This window comes from Oryza sativa, chromosome 3 (assembly GCF_034140825.1).
Source record: "Oryza sativa Japonica Group chromosome 3, ASM3414082v1".
In the NCBI taxonomy this organism is placed as follows: Eukaryota; Viridiplantae; Streptophyta; class Magnoliopsida; order Poales; family Poaceae; genus Oryza; species Oryza sativa.
The window spans coordinates 1,267,519-1,292,655 of NC_089037.1; the positions used below are offsets into that span (position 1 = coordinate 1,267,519).

General features: G+C 43.0%; 2 protein-coding genes and 1 long non-coding RNA gene across 9 annotated transcripts in view; 1 reads left to right on the forward strand and 2 right to left on the reverse strand.

Annotated features, from left to right (window-relative positions):
- Positions 1-1,554: 1,554 nt before the first annotated feature.
- LOC107280441 (protein MAIN-LIKE 1-like) lies at positions 1,555-6,072 on the reverse strand. Its single transcript, XM_015775492.3, has 5 exons — positions 5,904-6,072; positions 5,053-5,821; positions 4,662-4,960; positions 4,302-4,569; positions 1,555-4,047 (listed from the first exon to the last, which is right to left on the reverse strand). Exons 1-5 carry the CDS (start codon positions 6,050-6,052, stop codon positions 3,838-3,840), a joined length of 1,695 nt encoding a protein of 564 aa, XP_015630978.2. The 5' UTR covers positions 6,053-6,072; the 3' UTR covers positions 1,555-3,837.
- Positions 6,073-10,112: 4,040 nt separating this feature from the next.
- LOC4331445 (MADS-box transcription factor 50-like) overlaps positions 10,113-25,137 on the reverse strand; it is a 30,552-nt gene continuing 15,527 nt past the window's right edge. For both annotated transcript variants that reach the window (NM_001402027.1, NM_001402026.1), the window contains 6 exons: positions 12,314-12,392; positions 11,691-11,752; positions 11,501-11,600; positions 11,360-11,401; positions 11,199-11,240; positions 10,113-11,002 (listed from right to left, as the gene is read on the reverse strand). In NM_001402027.1, coding sequence (NP_001388956.1) covers positions 10,817-11,002; positions 11,199-11,240; positions 11,360-11,401; positions 11,501-11,600; positions 11,691-11,752; positions 12,314-12,392 — 511 coding nt within the window. In that variant the 3' untranslated portion in view covers positions 10,113-10,816. The remainder of the gene's footprint in view (positions 11,003-11,198; positions 11,241-11,359; positions 11,402-11,500; positions 11,601-11,690; positions 11,753-12,313; positions 12,393-25,137) is intronic.
- Positions 10,896-25,137, forward strand: part of LOC9270432 (uncharacterized) — a 29,417-nt gene continuing 15,175 nt past the window's right edge. The window contains exons 1-4 of one of the 6 annotated variants that reach the window (XR_001544581.2): positions 10,896-11,037; positions 11,232-11,309; positions 11,650-11,695; positions 16,469-16,965. This is a non-coding gene — a long non-coding RNA (uncharacterized lncRNA). Of the gene's footprint in view, positions 11,038-11,133; positions 11,310-11,649; positions 11,696-16,468; positions 16,966-21,824; positions 22,213-25,137 lie in introns of those variants that run through there. The other 5 variants (XR_010739990.1, XR_010739994.1, XR_010739992.1 and 2 more) reach the window with 5 other exon arrangements.

Genomic DNA, 25,137 nt, shown 5'->3' on the forward strand with positions numbered 1-25,137 from the left:
TGCGAGGGGAGTAAGCAGGCACTCCGTGATGCGTCGACGCCGAACCGTACTCATCGTCTGTTTGTACAAGAGGGAGAAACCAAAAAATATGGCGTAGTTAGTAACGATACATATAATTAGAAACTAAAGCGTGTTATTGTTTAAAATGACTTACATGTATGCTGTGTGTGGCCCTGCTCTGGCGCACGCGGAGTGATATGAAGTCCCCATACTGGTGTGTTCAACACGTTGTCCCCCGTTGGCATGTAAGGGAAGTGTGCCGACCCAGAAGCTCCCTGCGAGGGGTGAACATAAGGCGGAGTTTGGAATACCTGCGGACGTGGTGGTGCCGTGCTCGACGTGGGTACCCCTGATCCGGCTGACCCCCTGGTGTACTCCGGTGCTGGGGTGTGCTGAAAGGAAGGACGACCGTGAGATGTGTGGGCCGCTTCGTACCCGCGACGTGAAGAGGATGGACCACTCCGATCCACGCTGGAACGTCGGGGTAGTGGTGGTGATGGCCGTTGTAACGCCCCGATTTTCGTTCGGGAATAAAAATCAATTAATAATACATTTTCTAGAAATTAAATAAAAGTTAAATCAATTTAATCAAGTGAAATAATGGGAGAATTAAAATTTTCCCTTAAAAATCATTGGCCGGGAATATTTTGCAATATTCTTTGTGCCCTAAAATACTCTCCGGAATTTTCCGTGAATTTTCGGAGCTCAAGAAGTAATTTTAATGGCACAAAGTTCATCGAATCAATTAAATAAAAAAAGAAAACAAAATAAAAACTCCCCTTCCTCCTTGGGCCATTTTCGGCCCAAGAATCCTTCCCCTCCCGCGGCCCGCGCCCTCTCTCTCCCTCTCCCGGCCGGCCTCCCTCCCCATCTCTTGGGCCGTCGGCCCGTTTCCTCTCTCCCTCGTGAAGTCTGTTTTACGTCCCCCATCCAGCTCTCCCTCCCTCTCTCCCCGACAGGTGGGACCCGTGGACCCCACCTGTCATCCCCTTCCTCCAGCTCCAACTGCCGCCATGGCCGCCCGAGCCGCCCCACGACGCCGCCGTTTTCCCCCACCTCTCCCCTCCAAAACCGCCACCCACACCCCACGATGCCGCCCACGCCACCGGCGGTTGCCGCCCCGACTCCGCCTCTCCCGGGCTCGATCCCGCCTCCCCTCCCCTATAAAAACAATCCCCGGCCTCCCCTCCTCCATTTCCCCCATTTTCCCCAAGCCGCCGCGCCCTCCCTCGCTCTCCCCGCGCCGAGCCCACGCACCGCCGCTCTCCGGCGAACTCCAGCAGCGCCGCGCCGCCGCTCCCGTCCACCCCGCACTGCGCCGTCGCCCTCCCCAGCACCGCAGCCGCCGTGCGCACCTCGTCCACCGCTCCGTCCTCTCCTTCCACCCCCGCAGCACCATTCCCACCGTGCAAGCCGAAACCACCGCCATTCACCGCCTCCAGCCGCCTGCTACTGCCGCCCTAGGGGTTGCCGCGCCGTTGCCTCCCTCAGCTCCGCAAGGACGAGGAGGACCTCGGCCGCCGCCCCTCTTCGCCGGAAATCCGCCGGAGCTCCTCCTTCCTCGGTCGCCGGTGAGCTCTACCTCTTGTCATCGCCATCGGCCTTCGTTTCCAGTCACCCCGCATCGGTCCTCCTCTCCCGAACTCCCTCTTCTCCTTCGGAAGGTCAAGGGCGACCCCGTCCGCCCTCCGTCCTCGCAAGCCGCCATTGGGCAATCGTCGTCGCCGTCCTCTTCCTCCGCGTCGGCCGCCGCTTCCGGTGAGGATCTCTCCTTCCTTCCTTTTTTTCTCGTCCCCCTTTCTTGCCGACCGCCGCCTCTTGGGGTGCGTCGCCGTCCCCGTGCGCGCCGCTGTCCTCCGGCCGCCCGCCGCCGTTCCACGTCGCCAGCTGCTGCAGCCGGTTGCCGCCTCCCCCTTGCCGCCTTCCCCTTGCCGCCGCCGCGTCATGTCTCGGCCGAGCCGGCTTCATGCCGTGCCCGTGCCCCAGCCGCGCCGCCTCGTGGCCGTCCGATCGGCTTTGGGCCGATCCGGGCCGTCGGTTCCCGTGGACCGGCGGTGGACCGCCTCGGTGGTCCCGGTCCACGGTGGACCGGCGCCCTTGTGCCGCTGACCGGTGGGGCCCGCTTGCCGGCGCCGCCCCTCCCCCTTGATGACGTCAGCGAGGTCCATTTCCTTTGTAAAAATAAATAATAATTGCGCAATAAATCGAGTTTAATTCTAGAAATTCATTAAAATGGCTCAAAACTTCTAAAATTCATATCTAATTCATTCGAACTCCGAATTGAGCCATTCAACTTGCAAAATTCATCTAAAATTGAGCTCTACATGTTTGTTTAGTTTTTATGTACTGTTTCCTTGGTTTTTATTAGAGTTTTTCCTCGTTTTGCGTGCCAGCGTGTAGTTTCCGTCGTTTCGGAAGATCGCGGTCGCGAGGAAAAGAGTTCGGAAAATCCAAGTGAAGAAGCAAGGCAAGTCACACATTCCCCTTGAGCATGTTGATCCCAATTTATAAATGTTTTACCGTTTGCAAATAAACATGCATGTCTTGCTAATTACATGGGAATAGGGTTTACCTATCTGCTCGCTTGTGCCATGTTTACTTGATATCTGTTCTTTGTCAACCTTGGGTAATAAATTGACTAGCTCATGTTACTTATGTGACCTAGCTAGAACTATATGCTTAGCCATGCTTAATTACCACTAGCTCAGTCGATGGGATAATTGCAGTATTAGACATTCTAGTATCTTGTTGAGCCGCGTGCTCGAGACATCTGGCCATGTTTTATGGTCGTAATTATCCAACTAAAATGCGACTGAATGGTGGGCTGTGGGTGCATGGTTTTGTGAGTCGCACCCATGGCAATTAAGGACCGGTTCACGGGAAACCCTGGAAGACTTACAGCGCTTGCCACAAGCGGGAATGGGTAACTGCTTGATCTGAAGTATAGCTCGACCCTTTCCTAGGCACCGGTGGCGAGGGTGGGCGTGATGGAGTTGGGTCGGCTGGGGTGTCCGGTTGTCCAGCTGCCGGATTCACCGCGGCGCAAGAGGGGACCGCCCACTGCCTTTTGAGGGGTGGGGGTGAAACCTTAGCGTGGTGTGGATGGTTAGGGGAGGGTTATGCGAAGGGTCTCGTCACAATCACTCGACATGGTGACGTGTGCATCATGGGCACATGATGACGCGGTGACATGTCGGTGGGTTGTGTCTTGTGGGTACAGTTGTGCACCTCTGGCCAGAGTAAAACTATTCGAATAGCCGTGCCCGCGGTTATGGGCGATCGACCAGATTCACCGTGATTAGTCTCACACTTAATAAATCGACCCAATGCACTGTAGTACAGGTGGGTTGGTTGGGCCTGTTCAACGTGGTGTAGCGTTGATCAGTGGAGATTTTAATGTTACTTTAATTACTCAACAGTTTTACTGTTTTGCTCAATAAAATGTTTTACAACCGCCTTTATGCAAATAGCCACAAACCGTCCTTGTGTTCCCCTTGCACGTCTGCATCGTTGGTGTGGCTTGCTGAGTACGGTGGTTGTACTCAGTCTTGCTATTATTCCCCCTTTTCAGAAGTGTAGTGCTTCTGAGCTGAAGATGGAGTTAGAGGACCAAGGCTCAGACCCCAGTTGAGTTTTGCCTGTGGAGTGGAGCTGAAGCCCCGCTAGGATCGCCTTTTTCCGCTGCTGCTGCTTTTGTTTCGGTGTGAGGACTAAGTGCCTCTTCTGTAAGTATTTTACGCTTTATTTACGTTTGGAACTGTTTATTACTTGTCGTTTTGTGTACCCTGGCTGGTCCTGGACAGGGATTTAATACACAAAATAGTCTGGAAATTTGGGCTAAATTTCTGGGCGCGACAGCCGTCGGCCCGACGTCTGCACCACATCTGCCGCGCTCCGACAGGAGACACGACGTAGTAGTGCGGCAGCACGTGCACGGAAGTTGCGAAGGACACTCGCCACGTCGTCAGACCTGACGACTGGAGGTCTCGCCTCTAGTCTTTGCAGCAGGGTGTCGGACTCCACGTGAACGTGCTCAACAAATTCCGCCTGTTCCACAAATAATCAAGGCAATTAAAATTATTTAACCAGTTGCACATTTATTAAGAGTATTTAACAAGATGCACATTTGTTAGAAATAATGAACCAGTTGCACATCATTTATAAATACTGAACTAGTTCCACATTTATGTAAGAAAAGGAACTAGGTGAACCAATTGCACATTTATTAGACATACTGAACTACTTGCTAACTTTTTAAAAATATTGAACTAGTTGCTCAAATTCCACAAATAAACACGTACCATTGACTTGTAAGCTGATCTAGGCTGAGGGGCAAACGTGTCAGTAATCGCTGCCTGGTGGGGGACGGTGCTATCTCTTTGTGGAGGAAAACACCTCCATCGTGTAACACTGCGGTACCAACGAAGGTAAGCTCCATAATAACTCCCATCGTCTGGAGGTGTCTGAAGTGCCAAGTTATCAGCTGCGTGCTCCCACTCTTGTACCGTCGGCTGAACCGTGGTCACAATAACTAGCTCGTAGGAAAGCCCGAGCCCCTTTCTGAAGTACCTGCACAACAACAAATTCACACATCAGAAAAAATGTTGTGCAGTGATTTATTTTAAAAAATGTAGGATTAAACAACTGTGATGTGAACTAACCTATGAAGACTATCTGCCAAAGGACGACCATCTCTCGGAGGGAAGTCCTGATACATGCCCAACTGTTTGAGAACCCTGTGGACATTGTGTGGCTCGACGTGCACGTCCAGCACGAGGTGACAAGTCGTCCTCCAGAGTTGCATATCTCGCGTGCAAAGATCCGCGAGACCGTGCGGTGCACGATCATTGACATCGTGCTGAGTGTAGGGAGTCCACCGAACACGGTCAGGCGTAAGCTGATCAAAGTCAGCTACAAACTGAGTGTAGACACGACGTGTCGTCCCGCTAACCCACTGCGGCTGTAACAAGTAGTAGTTTTCATTAGTCATATAAGGAAAGTTTGTGAACTAGTATTCATAATGATAACATAAACGAATTTAACAAAAATTACCTCACGGTGTGTCCACAAGGATCCCATAGTGGGACGATCGTCGATGTCATCAACACCAGACCTGTACATCTCTCGCAAACCGTAGTTTGCGTACGAGTCAAGCTGAGGCCTCCCAATGTCGAAGCGCTCGTGCGCCCACAACATAAGTAGCAACGGGCATCCAGGGAGTGAACTTTGCTTGCTGTTCCTCACGCAAGCATCACACAGTCCGGCATATGTCGCCGCAAGTACCGCCGACCCCCAACTGTACTGTGGAATCTCCGCGATAGGTAACTCTGCAATCTGCTCCGCAAAGTGGATGAAGTGCTTGTCCACGGAGTCAGCGTGAGTTCCCGTGAACATCACCCATCCAAACAACCACAACAGGTAAGCGACTAAGTGCCGCTGCACGATCCACTCCTCCTGGTCATCAGGGAAGACATCCTGTCGAAACTGATTCAACCAACTTTTCGTAGGCCCGTGCCCATCTGTGAGATCCTCCAGTGCAACAGGCAGCACACCACCAAAACTGGCCAGAAGGTCATCCGCCCATCCAGCATTCACCATTGTTGGGCCAACTGCTGGCCCAGCTATCGGCAGCCCCAACAAATAAGACACATCCTGCAGAGTGGGCACCATCTCTCCAACTGTGAGGTGGAAAGTGTGGGTCTCAGGCCTCCATCTATCGACAAGAGCACTCATAAGCGCCGCGTCAATGTGGATTCGTTCGGACCTTGCACGTGAAGGCTCGACCAACCGTGCAAACGTCAACAACCCAGCTGCTCTCAGCCTACAACATGACAGAGCGCAAGTTATTAATACATGAAAATATAAACACCTTGTATTAGTAAAAACAATATATTTTCACACACCTTGGAACCCAACGAGGATCAATACGCCAATATTGATCCGGTCCTCGCATCTTTAGCACATTGCAGAAAGTTCCTGTAGTAAGACGTCGCGATCGATGGTTCCTATCGATCTCCTTGTCTATCAGCTGCCCATCATTTTGATCAGCCATACCTACAGATCGAAAACCACATTAGTACATTGCACGTATGGTAACAGTGCAATAAATGTATGCAACATAATTCAATTAACAAATTTGCATGCCATTTCAATTTAAAATTACAGTACCAGCACACATAGATACAGATAAGAATAGTTCAGTACATTTCAATTTAAAATTACAAGCCCACGACACATATATTACGATATTACAAGTGCAGTGCAGTTCGAAATTTAAATTACAATTCCAATACAAATACATGACGATATTAAAAGTGCAGTGCAGTTCAAAATGAAAATTACAAGGCCATTACAAATAGATTCGGGTAATAAAAGTGCAAGAAAGTTCAAATTAAAATTACAGACGCACTAAACATAAATTGAACGATAACGATCTTCAAAGTAGGGAGTCCACCAAGGATAGTAGCGAACTAAGGATTATTTTTCTTCTTCGACTTCCCCTTTGGAACGCGACGAACATCAGCGCCTGTGGCATCATGCCCTACATTGTACATGCTGCAATCTTTACGGGAATGGTTCTCCCCGCAAAGAATGCAAGCTTTCTTACGACGAGAACGATCTTTCACTTTAGCTTCATCCATAAGGTTCTTGATCCTGCGTGACTGGCGACGACCCTTAGTATCAACTAATAAATTTGAGTCAGGAACCCAATTGGCTTGTCCTGGAGGAGGACGAGTGAAATCACACACGGCACGCCAACCACGCAATTCACCACGCCAAGTTGCCTCCCACGATTCCTTTCTAAAGTAGGGAGAAACAAAAATGTTTCCATCAACACCCCCTTTTGCGGAAGCAGCAAGAACATGGGAACATGGCCGATGTAACAGGTAAGGCTTGTTGCAATTGCATTTGCAAGCGTGATACTCTGGCCACAACGTGCATTCCAATGTGATGTCAGTAGTCCCAATGCCGACACCACTCTTGTCACGAAGTCGTATCTCAAATAACAACTCTCTATTCCCAGCAGGCCACACTCTGTGGGTTCCTCCCTTCTTACTTTTCTCATCCATGTACTGTGTAATAGCGGGGCTATACTTAACACTGGGTTTGCTGAGGTTCAGACTAGCCATGGAATACCTTTTACAGAGATACTTCTGTGTACCCCTCGTGATGCCCTCCAGGATAGCAACAAGTGGTAGAGGTCGTGTATTCTTCATAACCCAATTATACACTTCAGCAAGATTTGTTGTCATCACACCATACCTCGATCCATCTGTATCGTACAACAACGACCATTTCTCCCTTGGCTCAAATTCTACCCACTCCGTGAAGCACTTCGTGGCCCTTCCACGCTTCCTGCGCCGAGTAATACTTGGTGCTTCATTAGGAATGGGTTCAAGTCCCTCCGGCTCCTCCTGTCTGGCAACTATGGGTTTTTTCCTAACCTCTTCCATGTGTGTAGTGGTCAAACGATCCAGTTGCTCCCATATGGCATCAAACTTTCTTTGTTGATTCTGCTTGCATAACTTCTTGAACAGGTCCATCAATCTCTTACTCCTGAATTGTCTATAAAAATTAGCCCCAAAATGTCGCATGCACCATCTGCTATGTAAATCTGGCCATGGCACGGACTGTGTGACATCTTCTTGAAGCTTCTGTATCGCTGATAGCAAACCGGCGTGTCGGTCATGCAGAACACACACATTTGGTCTGTTTTCAACAACACACATTTTAATGTGCCGCAAAAACCATAGCCAGCTTGATGTGTTCTCGCTTTCAACAAATGCAAAAGCAACAGGAACGACATGGCTATCCGCGTCGACTCCGATCGCGGTTAGAATTGTTCCTCTGTACTTGCCTGTCATGAAAGTGCCATCAACACAGAGCAAAGGAATGCAATTTTTAAAGGCCTCTATCATGCACCCAAATGACCAGAAAGCCCGACGAAGAACATTCTCCCCATATTCATTCACCTCATCGAGAATAGCCATGTGTGTGCCCGGGTTTCTTGCCTGCATCACCTCCAATAGTGGGGGAAGATTGTGATAAGAATCCTCATAAGTTCCAAACCTCATCTCCAATGCTTTCTGTTTTGCCCTCCAAGCCTTGTCGTACGATATCTCATATCCGTACTCTTTCTCAACGTCATGCATTATGGTAAAAGGGGACAAAGATGTTTTTCTAACCACCTTTGAATATACCATTTGTGCCACAAATGCCGCTGTCAGGTTTCTGTGCACCAGACGGGTATTCTCCAACAAACACGTATGTTGCTCAACCCTCGAAGCTACCCATAAAGTGTCATGTTGTGGCTTGTAACCATGCACTCTCCAAGGACATCCACCCTGTATGCACTTCACGTCATACGTCGTCCTATTTGAAACCTTCACCTTGAACTCACGCTTCTGGACAAATGCCCACCTCTTCACCGCATCTTGTAAGTGACCTTTGTCATGAAACATCTGTCCAACTTTCATCTGCTTACTATCATAACACCAGTGGGCATCTAAACCATCGTTTACCTTCATACGACTCATTGATATGGTCGTCCAATTATCGGGTATGTAAGTTTCGTTGTCCCACAGTGTTGTATCTTCTCCTTCCACTACAAGCGCAATGTATTCCTCGTTTTCCACTTCCATCTGATCCACTACCGCCTCATTCTCCTCCGCTGCATCAACACGCATAGGCGAATCCGGTTCTTCATCGTCCGAGTCGTTGGCCTCACGATTAGTACCACGAACAATGACCTCTCCTTGTGTATTACCCTCTACTACTTCTTCCCCTCGACCTTGCTCAGTCCGCCAAACATTTTTAGCTTGTCCACCTTCCAACGGAGTTTCTTCCACCACGGCATGACTTGACTCCCCCGATCGATCAACACATTTTGTCTTCTGCACCACTATTGCCGGGCTATAGCCTTTCTCCCTTACTTTACTAACAAACTTCCTCCAACTCCCAGTTGACGCAACCTCCACTACTCTCCACTGCCATCCATGTTGACCCCTCACTGGCCACACGGCATTTATGACAAATTTATCGTGTACTGGATCTACCCCAAACATATTATACAACCACCCTAACACGTCGTTCAAACCCATATGCTCCGGTGCATTCAGACTAGTATCATGGAAGGCATATACAGTCAAATCCACCCCGCTATCACATATTTGTATAGGAGCATCGCCATAATACAGACGAATGGGCATATCACCTGACATCCTGATAAAACATGACAAATAGTCTCACGTTTAATCATTTAATCATTCGATAATTACCCTATTACAACTTATACTACATTGCCGTGTACTAATTTACAACTATTAGTAACAAACAACTAGTTTAATAATCCAAATAAAATATAACACCTTTGTACATATTTTAACACACAACATATCAATAATATGTACTAACTAAGAACTAATTTAACCGTACAATTACTTAAATACCTCTACCAACATTTAGCAATAACAAATATGTGCTAACCATACATACTAACATCGAACAATGCGAAACAATTAACAACTCTTAAACCAATTTTTTATTAAACTTTCATATGCATTGTACTTAGGGATTACTAATGTATACCTTAACTTCACTGCTGGAGGGCGTCGCCAACCCTTTCCTCCCGGCCGGCGCCTCCTCGGCCTCCTCTCCGGCCTGCTATCCCCTCCCCTCGCTCCCTCCGGCGCTCACGGCGACGAACTGGCGACTCTCGGCGGCGGCTGGCGATGTGGTCCTCGAAACAAATCGAACTCGCGGACGGGGCTTTTAAACCGGCCTGTCAAACGCCGATTGTTCGACAGGGTCGGTGGAGGGCCCTGTCGAACGCCCCCGGTTCGACAGGCCTCGCGGCGCCGGGTGGTGGGCCCTGTCGAACTCCCTCCGTTCGACAGGTGAGCGCTGTCGAACGCCCCCGGTTCGACAGGCCTCGCGGCGCCGGTGGTGGGCCCTTTCGAACTCCCTCCGTTCGACAGGTGAGTGTGTCGAACGCCAGCCGTTCGACAGGTGTTTGTCGACTGCCCGTTGTTCGATAGGTGTCCTATCGAATTGCACCCGTTCGACAGGGACCTACTTTCGCGATTTTCCCCGGTTGGCCACTACTTTTGCGATTTTCCATAAAAATAATATTAATTCTCAAAAAAATTCCATATATACTCGCTGTAAAGAGAAATATACTACTACTACTTCAGACTCCAGAGTTGGAAAAATCACATCGCGGCTTTGCAAGCAAAAACCGTTATCACGCACCGAATCGAGGGATACTACTAGAAGCGATGGGGATAAGGGTCCATAAGTCTCCTCGGCTTCCACTGCCCAATCGACACGTCGACCACAGGTAGCATTCAAGAGATCGAAACGTCGACCAATACCAGCATAGCGCGTCATATACAACAGGGGTACAGGTCAAAGCGATCTGTCACCTGAATGTACTCCCTCCCTCTTTAAAACTCCTCCTTTCGTCTTCCTCCCGTTCCGGCCTTGTGCAGAGAATCTCAACTGAGATATGTTCAGCATATGTTTGCTCCAACATCACATCAAATACCAAGCCACAATCAAGCAGGAGTACAAGTATGCACTTGAGATCTCTCGATTTAGATTTAGATGGGTAGTGGAGTCTGCCGATCGAAGGGTTTCTGCCTGGTGGTGCTGAATGGGTGGGTGCATATGCGTCTAGCATTTCGCATCCATGGACGACAATACGGGTAAGTAAAATATACAGCGTGGTCTGTTTTTAGGATGGTTTGGTGTCATTGCATGCCTAGCATCATCTCCTTTCTCAACGCAGAGATCCAGCTTATTCCTGGCCTGTTACTTAAGAATGGGGCATCGCTTGGCTATCTTCTGCAGCACCGCCGCTGGAGCGACTTCTGCCAGGCAGCCCTATGAATAGCTCAGTTTCGACATCCATGTTGTCGTTGGTGGTGTTGATGTTACGGTCCGGGTTCTCATCTTCGGCCCGGACAGTCAAAGGAGCAGACAAGGGAGGCTGATTCTTACACTGCACAAAGTTCATGATCAAGGGAAGCAAATCAGGTGAGTTGATCTTTCAGTGTCGCAGAAAATTCTCGGCATTTATATTGGTGTGCACATAAGATATCGCACGAATTAGCTCAAATAATCATATGCTAGGCTGGGCGATCGACTTAAGCTGGCTGCTGGTGTCTTCTCGGCAGTAAAAGTTTCACTCGTCTTACCTTTTCGCGTAACTCTTCATTGTCCTTGCGCAGCTTCATCTCCTGGTCGATGTTAATGCAAAAAAGAGACAAACACGACATTAGGAACAGATGATTGGTCCTGCGTTTCAGGTTATATATATATTTATTTATTTATAGTAAGTACGAAGTTGGTGAGGTACCTTCTCTCTCAGTTTGGCAACCTGCTCCTCAAGCAGCTTTGTCTAGTATGCAGAGAATTGGTTGTAAGTTTGTGCACATCATATATATAGATAAATTAATTGCTGATAACGTAGACTGAAATGGAAAATTTATTAGCCAACCTTCCTTCCCCTGATGCTAATGAGGCTTCTCTCCAGCTTGACCTCCAGGCTATGCAGTTCTTCAATAGAACATTCATCCAACTTTTCACCCAGCAGTTTTCTGCATATCAACAAATTAAACACGATGATAACAGCCTATTTTTTGACAGCTACAAGGACGGCACTTCTGTAATTAAGCTGAAGGGGGTACCTTTTGTAAGTTTCAAGAGCTTCAAGTTTCTTTGCCAAACCATCAGCGTCAGCTTTTACTTGCTACAATTCAGACAACCAAACAATCTATTGAAAATTGTCCAGCTACAATAAAACGACTAGAAGCACATTTTATTTCAGAACACATTTTTTCATTGCTTGTTTAGTGCTCATGTTCTTTATTTATTTCTCAACCAAAACATTCCTACCATAATCTCGAAGACTATGCACATCCTTGGTGAATTGAAAACTGATTCTTAAAAGTCTAGAATACATCTGATTTTCTTTGTCTTAAAAATAGTACTGTCCCTGCTTCAGTGCAGGGATCTTATATATGCTTATTTATACATAACCATAATCTACTGTTTTTTTATTAAAAAAAATACAATCTATCAGATATAGGGCATCTTCAAATAAAATTTGAAAACAGAGTTCCCCAAAATAACTAACTTAATATACATTTCGTTTTACCTCAATATACAACGAAATCTATTGATGGAGCAGCATTGACACTGCCAACGGAAATTATACGCACACATATGACATAAATTATACTAAAATCAGTCTATCAGCAATAACACTATGGTACAAGGATGACCAAGTTTGTCAACAAGAATTATATACCTCTATATCTTGCTGTACTGTCTTGTTGCCGATATTTTCCTTTGTATACGTCCTATAGCGTTCAATTGTTTTCTGCGTACTGAAGTAAAGAGAAAAGCAGCAAGATTATGTCAGAATAGTGTTAGAATTCTGTTTCAATTACAAAAGCACAAAACGTTAGATATATCTCAATTAAATATCCAATTAGCTTCATAAATTGTTAATTAAGAAAAAGAACGCGGTCAAAGGTTGACTTCTTTCTGCAACTAGAGAGGTTTTTCGCCTTTCGATCTTCTGATGCTACATAAGGAGAAAAGATCAATCTTTTAGATCATGAAAAGATCAATCTAACTATACATGTTTGATCTCTGTCATATTGATATCTTAAGCCAGAACACCCCACATATGTATCAAGAAAACTCATGAAGTTGGAAGGGCATTTACACTAGTACTATCAAGAAAACATAGGAGTGTTTGTTGGATTGTTGCATACTTTTCGAGTCACTGTGTGACCTATATCCAATATAAATTGCCGGATGATAAACTACAGACATATATAGATAGGTAGATATTGTTCAAAAGAAAAAAAAATAGATATACTAGCTACAGATAAAGGTAGTCCTCCAACATCTTCCTGACTTAAATGCAGAATAAAATTTAGGGCTTATCTGCTAAAAACACCAGAAGAATTTATAAAAGGTATAACTGTTCCAGAACTTCTAGTAGTTTCATTCTGCGGTCTCAAACTTTGCCCAAGCTTATCATTGAATGGTCTTTATTATCCACAGCCTAATAATCAAATTAATGTGGTAACTGGTACAAATGGAATCGTGCGAATGAAATAATCATATATACAGCTGCTGAACAAAACAATATCACATTGTTGCTCATTTTTTTGATAAACCTAGGAGAACATTTTGATAAAATTTGAGGAAAACCATGAAATAATAACTAAAATTAACAGACATATGATACAAAATTCAAGACAGAAACTTGCGTTTATTTGATTTGAACTAATCATCAGACATTTTCAACAGTTGCCTTTTTAGAACTTGGTAATGGAGTCTTGAAAATGAAAAGGAGTTATGGTTAACTAAGTGTATTTGCTGCTGCTGTTAAAGTCATGTAACCAGTTAAAACTGGGGTGCTTTTCTGTGGCACCGTATTCTTCCCAGGCGATGCCAATATAAAGAGTTATTAAAATAACAAGTCAACTTCGCCATAAGATGTGCTAATTAATACTCCCTCCGGACTAATAATATTAGTTGTTTTGAATAAGGGTAAAATCAAACTTTAAAATCTTTTACTATAAATAAATTATAAAATATTTATCTTAAAAATATGGAAATCATATGTATAGATTAGTCTTAAAAAGTACTTCAATAAAATCATATGTTTGCTGATATTTCTATATATATTATAATAGAAAATAGTTGTCAAAGTTACTTTTTGGAGACCGTGCTCTTGTCCAAAACAATAAGTATTATCAATCCGGAGGGAGTATACTTTATCAACAAAATAAATTGCAGAAAGAAATTCTCCATTCATCTAAAACCTGATGCACGGTAACATAAGATCAATTAGCCACATGCATATGCACTTGTCGGGACCCATTTAAAATAAATAATCTATGAAATCCTTTGGCTGGATGGAAGTAGAATACACCAACACCTAACAACTTCTTTAGTAAGAGTAAAGAAATAAATATAGAGTAAATTATAGTATATCAACTGTGACCCATGATGGCAGCCTCCCGCTACTAAAATTCTTTATGAAGCCAAAGAAGGCTTCTCACAATTCTAGTGTATCGAACTTGCTATTTGTCTAAGTAGCTTCACTTATAAGTTGTTTTCCAAAGGGCTCGTGTGTATTGATGAACGTCTTATGAAAATTTCTTCAGATGGAAATGGTTGATTTTACCAAAAATGATGTGGCTTAAGTATATAAAGAATCTAGAAAACATGGTAAAAACGTCATTTCAGAAAAGCTTTGTAGAGGCAAGTCACTCTTGGAGGTTAGAATCATTGGTAAACATAAATAAGTTGTAGGAATTTTCTCCCATGTATCCATCCTCTATGAGAAGGTCAAGGAAAACGTCCATATTCAACCACTCAACTATGGCCTTGATCTGAATTTTGACCTTCGACTATAAAATTGCTCAGTTTTGTACCTCGTAATAAAGCTATCCCTAAGCCCAAACCAGGTTTTTTTTATGACACGGTGAAGTAATTGGTGGTATGATTTGGATGCCACAAAGCATCTACTCCATCCTTTCCATATTGTAAGCCATTTTAGTTTGTCCAAAATCAAATTTTAACCAGGTTTATAGAAGGATGCACCAACATCCATAATATTTCATGGTGGATTTAATGAATGTGATTTGATGTTATAGAAGTTGTTACATTTTTTATGAATTTGGTCAAAGTTAAAAGAAGTTTAACATAGGACAAAACTAAAATGACTGATAACATAGAATTAAGTAGTAGCTATCAAACTAAAATAAATAAGATACATAAGAGAGAAAGGTGGTGAGCATGACAAGTGGGTCCCAATATTTTCTACATTTCTTTGTTGTTTATTGTTGATTTGTGTGGTGAACAACTCTTTTCACAAGTAGGTAGGGGTGGCATTTTCCCCATTGGAAACAGGGCCTCGGTGGGTCCCCACCCCTACAGGGCCGGGGACAGGGCCAAATCTTCACCCGTGGGTGTTACTGAGTAGGGCCCTGACTTTGAGCGGTGTTAGGGCCGAGGTGACATCTTCACTCGTGGAGCCCTGAAGTTTAAGAAATAGTCACCTCATGTATGTATTTCTAGCCATCAAAAGCCCATAAGGCCAAAAATAGAATATAAAAGGACAAAAAAACAATAATCCACCTGCACAATTCGATGCTCCCATCGGCTGCATGATTTGTGCGATCGCTTCAATGCTCTGCGCATGCAACGAGTCACGCACGTCGCCCATGCGTCGACTTTATCCCGCCCGCCGCTATCACCGGAGTCCCACACCATCTTGTCCACAGGTGCCCCACACCTTCTTCCTCATCTTGTGGTCGGCCACCGGCGCCCACTCCATTCCTCTCCCTCTTCGGTCGCCTCCCGACGTTGTCTCTTCTCTCCATACGATTGCTTTATTTGGTTGAAGGTGGCACTTGTCGTTCTTCCCTCCTTCCAACCGTCGGCAACTTCCGCTTGCTTAGGGGATGTTGGGACTTGGCTGAAGTGCGAGGCCCTATAGGGGCCGGGGTTTCGGCCAGGGACTAATTTCAACCTGTTCTTTCTTTCGGGGTCGGGACCGGGTGAACCTGCAAGCGAACAGGGATGGGAGTTTTTGTCCAACACGAACCGACCCAACCCCGTTGCCATGTTGGATCCATCTCACCACATCAATGGAACCATGTTGATGAACCATTTTTAAAGTTGCGGGATCAGTAATTAATTGCTTTATAGTTAAAAGGACAAAAATTAGATCAACGCAATAGTTGAAGGGCTAAATTTGGACTTTAATTGTAGGATAACCACCATTTATATACCCATTGTCATTATGATATAGTATTTATTCTCGTCTCGAAGCATCATCTTAACGAGATAAATGGTATATTTGACTTGAGTCTAATGTATACACATTTTTCGACCACTAAAATAGGCTTATTGCAAATTACATTTTGAATATACACAAGAAGCATGCTAAGTCAAATTACACCTTTTTCTCACTTTGAGTCAAAGGGCCAACCAAAGAACTACAACATATTTGACACGTACTTGGGTTTATATCTTACATTGGTGGGTCTACTCTCACAATGGTTCAACTGATGCACATGTATATCAACTGTGAGTTCAATTCATCCTTCTTGGGTCAAGGGTGAAAAATAGATATACATACGAGTGGTAAAGGCTATTATTTTATGACTTGTACAATGGTATTGTAGTAGCGGCAAAGTCGTGTAGTGTGGGGTTGTTAGCTTGTGAAGACATTTATTGCATCTTGGAAAACATTGAAACAAAACATTTATCACTAAGCATTCCAAGTGGTATGGAAAAATTTAATTACTTGCCACTTTTGCAATTGTTCCTATATGTTTGCTTCTAATGAGAATAGTTCTTAACCTTGTGCCACTTTTCCCACTATGGGTATTCCAACATGGAAGATTGACATTAAAAGTTCATTTTGCTCCAGCCCCTTCCCCCAAGGTCTGGTACCCGTGGAAGTCACTGCCGCAACCACCAGATGCTATGGAGCTGTCGCTGGGGACCCTATGTGAGCCATGGTTCTTTGCGACGACAGTGAAGGTGGCGGGAGCTCAGTAGAACCATTGATGATGTTGGGGCCGATGGTGGACTTGGAGGGTCAATTGGATAGAGAAGGGCATGTGGCGAAAGCTTCCACCAAGAAGGTCGATGGGGATCATCGTCCTTGCCAGGGACGTCAGCAACAGATGGTGAGAGGGCCTTGAAGAAGAGTAGACTAGTTGTGGCGGCGGGAGGCAACAACCCTCCTTCTCTTCCTCTTCTTTCGCCTCCTTTGCTTCCACAACTCGTAGCATGGTTTCACGTGGGAGGATACTGTTGCTAGCCATTGAGTTCTTAGGCACGACTATCTTTTGTAATTCGATTTGTTGCCGTGTGGCGAGGGGCTATGATAGTGGGCAGTGGTTGTGGGGTGTTGCATCAAAAGGAAGGAGGAGGCCGCGCGTGCTTGCCCGATGTTACGGGGGTTGCGAGGTGGCATAGGTGGATGGTGAGGTGCATAGCGACCAATAAGCAAATGGATAACATGGTGGCTCACCCGAGATAGAGTTCATCGACAAGGACTTACATCAACAGCATAGTGGTGAGCTCCTCTACATCCAACTACAAGCATCTAATTTCATGAGGGTGGAGTTTGTCGACGAGGACTACATCAACGGCCACGGTGGTCAGCTCCGCTACATGCAAATGCAGATCTAAGGCCAAGGACAGCCATGGACATCCTTAATCGTTTCTTCCTTTTGATCGGGGCAAAATTGGGATCTCACATCAACAATCCATATGATGCCAATGTGTTACACATAGTGGCATAGTATTTAGAAATCTTCTCTCCAACGGCAAACACAGGACGACGGGTTATAAGAGCACAAATAGTTAAACTTCCTAATGGTATGAGCTTACCACTTCCATGTTATAAATGTCTTTTGTTGATACAAACATTATAAATACTTGGCTTTTTATGAATCAATGTAAAATGCATCGTAACCCATTAAACCATGCATTGACCATGTTGTGTTTTTGTCCTTCCCCCTTTATCTATGTGAGATCAAAAGAACGGTGGGGGAATATTCTAAAACCAGGTCTATGAAGCTAACTTCTCGTTATAGGATCCAAATCCTGTCACAAATATACCAAACCGAGTAGATAATTAGCTAGCTACCAATTTACATGGTGATCACACAAGGTTAGTTCAACTAAACTTCCGTCATTCATTGTGGTCCAAGGCTCAAAGCCACAATTACACCATAGCGTATGACGTCTATTATTGATTCCTTGCATAGAAACTTAGTAGTTATGGATATATGGGTTTTTTCATATCCACAAATCTTATGTTTTAAGAAATCCGCATCATGCACTGATTGATGTTGTATAATGAATTAAGGTATGGTTGGAACTTTGATGTGATCAAGTTGGAACAATATATACTAATTTTACATCTAGATTTCCAATTTATAGGTACATGGTAAAGATGAATTAGTTTTTTTTTTGTGTGTTTGAATCCTTCTCTTTCACCAATTTATAAGTATGTTTTTTTTACATACAAATTACAATTATATGACGAAATCAGAACTTAATTTTTCTCTAGGTTGATTGTTCTACTGTTTAAGCCTATATACATAAAAAGAAATACATTTGCTTGTTTTTGTCTGAATGATATAAGATATATGTATATAAACCTATATTTTAAACAGAATAGCTAGTTACATGATAATTTTGATGATAGGTGATTTAGCAACCAAGTTTTATAACCTTCAGTAGAGAACTATAACAAGGGATTAGTATGAGAAATATATATTTCAACTAAGTAGGAATTAACATCAATGATGAATCTAAGCATAACCTGGCTATATAGTTGGCCATAAGGCCCGAGGCCTGAAGGCCCGGCCCACGGCACGCCTTTTTGGCCCGGCCCAAGCACGGCACGGCCCGACTTGGGTCGGGCCCATGCCGGCCCGGCCCGACCGTCGGGCCCGTGCCGGCCCGGCCCGACCGTCGGGCCGTGCCTGGGCCTCCCCACCAGCACGCTGGGCTGGCCCGGCACGGTTGGGCCGGCCCGGCACGATGGGCTGGCAGGCCAGACCCGGTACACAAAGTATAGGGACTAAAAATAGACATATAAATGTCAATGTCTAAAGAATAGGGACCTTAAATAGACTTATTTTAGCTATTTATATACCACATCACAAAGAAGAGGGAGGTAAAATAGACTTTTTTTAGCTATACAATGTCACAGCCCAATAGGAGGGAGAAAATTTAGACTTATTCTGAGGAAAAGCACGATGGCCCATCGTGCCTTCGGGCCGGCCCGGCACGACCCGAGGCGTGTTGGGCCGTGCCTGGGCTGTGAGTGCGGCACGTGGGCTGGCACGGCACGGCCCGGTGCGTCGGTCGGGCCGTGCCGGCCCGACAAGCCTCGGCCCAGGCACGGCCGGGCTTGGGCCGTGCCGTGCCGGGCGGCCCACATGGCCATCTATACCTGGCTATGATGGGAGTTGCACCAGGCAACTAGTAACACAGAAAGACCATGAAACGCGCGAGAGTAGAGTTGTAGATAGTGGTGAAGGGAGACAATATTTAACATGCATGATTTTGGGGGAAGAGATAAGAAAGGAAAGATCAACACAAAAATTTGTCGGACTTTGGGACTAGTGTAGTTTGGATTAGAAAAGATGAGAAGATTATCTTTTGAGATTCAAATTACATGCAAAAGAACATAACATATTACTAGAAAAACAACAATTTCAAACTATTTCTTATGCATCAATGCTAACACATCTTTCATTCTAATATTAAATTCTTTAATCAACCTATGCACATATTATGTTATGCAAATTCTCAATTTTCCTTACTCAGAATCGCTCAAATGATTTTACCATAAATTAGCAACGATCTATACTAACCAATTTACCTTGATGATATATATGCTTTTGGGTGTAACATATCTGAAGTAAGAAACTAAAGGATTTGTTTTTTTTACCTTGATTTCTATTTTATCCTTGATCACATTAGTGTTGGAGTAATAGCCATTAGAATATTTTTTTTGCACATCTCTTGGTTTATGGGTATTAAATAACATAATTTTTTTGATCAATAATTAGTTATCCTTGAGCAATATACGACATAAAGTAAGGTTCTAGCAAGGGTATGGTGTGTTGGTATTGAGCCAAGCATAAAAACTCTTGCATTATAGCCAATTGTGGGTTAATTCATATTCACAAAGTCAGACAATAGCCGGACTTTGGTTGAAAGACAATGCACCTACAAATGGGCTAGATAGATCTTGGAAGCTAATGTGCACCTTTCCTCTTCCTAAATGGCAGTTAATTATATATAATAATTGTCATATTTTCTATCTAATACTAGGTACCATATATAATCTAATATGAATCTCAAAGGAGGTTGACTGCATAGGTTCAAGTACAAATAAATAACTCAACCTAGCCAAGGTCTATGAAAAACAAGAGTACAACTTTACTGTCTTTGGGAGGGTATGGCCTCATATGGGTGAAGCTAACTCAAATAACTATGGAAATAAAGCAAATTTTATAATTTTAAATTAATAAGCATGCACCACAATAGCGAATTTTAACTTTTTTAATGCAAATACTGTGTAATTAACATAACAACTAAAAATAATGAGGCAAATATTTTATAGAGAAAAAAAAAACAATTTACATCGATAGTTACATTTTTTTTTTGCTAAGTGCTTAAGACAAACATCACATGCTACATATCAATAAAATAGCAAAAATGTGGTAGCTATTTTGTGTATCGAGCATGTTCTCTCATTGACCCAAGATCTCCATTTTGAGCTAAGTAGTGATGCTGTCAAAATAAGTGCACTCCATATGAGAAAATAGAGAAGATAGACATAATAGTATAATTAAAGCATCTAAAAGTACCATTGCCAAAATACACCCATTTTACAAAGATATGTCCACAAATAACCACAACGGCAGCCAAACTGGAGACAAAATAACAAAGATTTTCAATTCTAGATTTATCTTAGCACTAATATGTTTTTTTTTTAAAAAAAGAATGACTATTCTTAATTACACTGTATTCTTTTATGATGATAAAACAACTATTGTTGGTATATCAAAAAGACCAAGGACAAATGCCATAGAAAACGATAAATATGTTATCAAGCAATTTATCTTCAATTACCATGCCCAATAAAGATGAGACTACATCAAGACATGCAAAAGAACATGAATTAAGTAGTTTTATTACAATTGTGGTCACAATTGTTAACATATTTAGCATGCTAAGTAGTTTTCTTACATGAATTAAATAGTTCTCACAATTGTGGTCACAATTCTAAAAAAAAAGGGGCAACAATTAAACGGTAGCAATACGTTGATGGGAAAAAGACTATGCACGAAAAGGATAATAGTCGGGGTTCAACTAGTACAAGAGAATGAAATAAATAAATAAATAAATAAATAAATAAATAAATATATATATATATATATATATATATATATATATATATATATATATATATATATATATATATATATATATATATATATATATATATATATATATATATATATATATTGACCCAAAAACAGTGAGGGAGACCCCCACTGTAAATATATATATTAAAGAAAATATATACAAGAGAAGCAACAAAAAGAGAATGAAATATATTTTGCAAGCAAATGACCACAATCAATTAATGCATTTTTTCACAACTACAAAGATATGCTCAAATGCAATGTGCCTCATTCAATTCCTTTCTAAGGACTACCAATCTATAATTTTCATGTGGTAGGGTTTTGATTTGGGATCTCTTCACTCTAGGCTTTGACACTAGTTTCTTTTGAGTACATCTCAGAATATCATAACCATTTTGTCAAAATTATCAGTTTGATGCAACTTTAGCTAACTATTTCCAAGGTCCACATGCAAGACACTCATAATAGTGAAAATTCTAGTAAAATCGTCCACTACGATGTTGTTTGGTGAAATGTCTGTCTAAAGTTGTAGCAAAATTCTAATTTTGACTAAATAGTTGTTGTTTTGTGAAACTCTTCTTTTGAAGATTGAACAATATATATACATAAAACCTACTAAAATAATACTATTATAAAATACCTTTCGAGACAATCCACGTGTAGGATTTTCATGTATTTGAACTACGTATTTAAGATGTCTTATGAGGGCATAATCGTCTTAGATATGACCATGCCTATGTTTACATATTAATTAACTAAAGGCACATGCGTTCTATATATTTAACCAAAGATACTACATCTCAAATTTCTTTTTAACATTAGTACCTGCATGGATCAAGCAAAGACAAGCATGAGCATAGAAGGAATGGATTATTAATGAAGATGATACGGGACCATGTGAAGGCCCCCCCCCCTCCCCCCCCCCCCGGCAGAAAAAAAAGTCTTCTCTCATGGCGCCGCATAACAATCAAGCCATCGAAGGTAATGTAACATTTTCTGGAGACGGATTCAACCCTCATGTCAAATGGACCTAGCCGCTAATTCAACAGGTTACCCGGGTGCAATGAGTACTTTCAGAAAGTTTTGGTCCCACCCACGATTGTCCAGAATATATGACATCGGTCGTGTATGTGTTGCAGCGACGTCGGCCTTGTAAAAATATGGTTACAATGTCTAAAGTTTCATGGCTAGATCATATTAATTTTTAATTCTTCTTTTGTTTTTCTTTATTAATGTGGACATATTCAATTCCTTACAAGAACAACCATCCCAACCAAATCTTCTCAAATATAAAGATTGGATATACATAATGGGCTCAAGGAATAGTTTTTACAACAGAAATTGGGATAAAGTTACGTATATTGAGATTCTCGATGTTCCGAAAATCAACCGATGGTTATAGGAAAAGTGTATATAGGATGTTGTAATTAAGGGTAGGGGAAAACGGTTGGAAACGATACCATTATTTTATTATTTTTACGAAAACAGACAAAAACAGTCAGGAAATTTCCATATTTTTTCAACTATTCAGTGTCAAGTTCAATGTAACGCTGGTAGAAATTGGAAAAACTTCGTTTTAGAAATGGTAGTAGTCGGTACAATTATTATTATTATTATTATTATTATTATTATTATTATTATTATTATTATTATTATTATTATTATTATTATTATTATTATTATTATTATTATTATATTAGTTTCTCAGAAACAGTATCGGGCGATCAGGATATTTCCATACCGTTTTCACCCCTAACTATATGTTTGCGGTAATATGTATATTTGATGTTGATGGCTCCTATATACATATCAAATGTATCATGTTTGATAAATATGTTTGTAACATCCTCTAACCATGTGATGGTGACATCATTATTGACCCAAAATGATACTCGGAATGAGCTCTCAAGCGGGGAATCAATTGACCGCCCCTTTGTGAGTTCAACCCAAGGGAATGCAGAACATGAGTTGTTGCGGGAGTATATGAGGAAAAGTCGGTTATACAGGTTCAAGCCACGCTTAGCATAATATCGTGGGGTTCTTCTCATGCTCTTCGATGCAGAGACTAACAGAGGAAAGATCTCTAAGAGGAAAGATCTCTAAGGTTCGATCCCCTAACCCGGTGGCCTTAGACCTTGCCATACAGTTAGTCGAGGAATACCACAATGGCTAAACTCTAACGGCTAGGTCCTGGCAGCGCACAGGGATTAGGTATATGAAATATGGTCGCTTGTTGACAAGTGGACCAGGTCGTCGGGACCTTGTGTGGCCCTCTCGGTGCTCGTTGGAAAGACAACTTCTCGCTTTGCCGCATGTCCTACCTAGAGCACTATTGACGCTTTCTGGATCCGACTGTCAGCCTAAGGTGGAAGAAAGTGTGGACATGCACTGAGACCGTCTAAGCGGCAAGACAGTCAACCATGCCATCTGAAAGCCTTGCTCTATTCGTAGGGGTGATGATGGTGCGCATGATAGCCGCACAACCGCTACCACGTAACTCCCATCACACACCGTGTAGATATGCGTCACTTAGCATTTAATGCAAAGCTTGCCTTGCAAATGACAGTACCAACAAGTCACGTTCAGTAGTTAATGCATTGCTGTTGTCACAACCAGTCCATGGATTCTAACCCCAAGGTAGGGATGACCGTATCCTGAGCTTTGATCCCATCCGATGACCCAAGGCAAGACCCTAAGCTTGTGTCTTGACCTTTGTCCAGAGGGAGGGCCCCAAGCTCACCCCCACCTAAAGCTGGCAAAATGGGTCATGCTCTATCGGGCTGAGCCAGGCACGTTGCTACAGTACCCGCCCTAACTCGGCATAGGCCCACGAGCTACTAGGTCGTGCCAGCACCGTGTTAACACCAAAATTTGGTAAGATTCTATTGACGAAAAATTCAGGCTCGGCCGATAGTGCCAGATCTATGTTAGCACGAACTAAGTTGAAAACAGCAACAGCCTGGGAGATCTGCTTAGCGCTAGTGAAGGTCCAAAAATTGATAAGATGCGGGCGTGCCAGTTAGTTTGATCCTGCAGCTGACAAAATATGCAAACAACAGATCAAATAGCCGATCGAAGTCGATGGAATAGTTCCAGCTGATGCCGATACTAGCCGATGCTTATACCAGTCGATGTCGATGGGGTTTTGAGCAATCGGCTATATATCCCATGTATATTCTGATACTTGAGTAAATAATGATATATAGACAATCCACTGATAATAATGTTATATAATAATAATATAATCTAATAGAAACCAATCGGCTAATAATGATATGATAAAACAAATGTTGATCCGAAGGCTAAAGCATACATCGGCTGAAGGACCGACATCATAAAATCCAAACGATTAGATAAATAGTGAAACCTTTGTTGCAATTGGCTAAATCCAACTTGTGTGTAATCCTTATAAGCCGATACAACGTCCAGATAACTCATCAGCTGAAACCCTGATGAAACCCTTGTTGACAATCAAAGGTAGGTTAGTTTTTATGGTTCTAAGCACGACTAAGGTCGACGCAACTAGAAGTATGCAAAGAAACATAAAGTCTAAACAATCGAGCCTTTGACTGATTTTAAGAGCGGTGGATACCTTAGCTAATCTAATCTGACAAAGCAATTTAGCCAATATCGGCAAAAATCCTGAAGCAGATCTCAAGCCGATACAAGGAAATTGCGCTGCCAAACTAGATTAACAGAGATATATGATAAATAGGTAGGAAAATATATCATCCGAACCAGAGCGATCCAAGAGATCGCAGCGATGCAACCTTGGACAATACCAATATAGTCGATACAATTGCCATGACCGGCGAAACGTAGGACTTACCCCTTCGCCGAAGACCGAAAATCGATACAGCCCCGCGTCAGGTGCCAAGTTTCGCCAGTGATAAATAAAACCTCGAGAAAGAGTAGTTATATTGATCTGTGAGATAGTTTACAACGACTACGGGTGTACATATTTATACCTAAGGGTAGATACTAATCCTTCTTGGAAAAGAAAGAAACTTTCCTAAAGATAAAAGAAAAACATAAAAATACTTATCAAACAATAAACACATTTTACCAAGGATAAAAAAAAAAACTAACAAACTCTCCTAATTACTCCCTCCGGGTTGATAATACTTGTCGTTTT

Bases quoted from the DNA above. Each gene is read 5' to 3' on its own strand.
- LOC107280441 (XM_015775492.3), bottom strand. From the start codon at position 6,052: ATGGCTGATCAAAATGATGGGCAGCTGATAGACAAGGAGATCGATAGG. The intron at 5,822-5,903 runs GTGTGTGAAAAT...GTCATGTTGTAG, and splicing joins GATCCTCGTTGGGTTCCAAG to GCTGAGAGCAGCTGGGTTGT. The intron at 4,048-4,301 runs GTACGTGTTTAT...TTTGTGGAACAG, and splicing joins GATCAGCTTACAAGTCAATG to GCGGAATTTGTTGAGCACGT.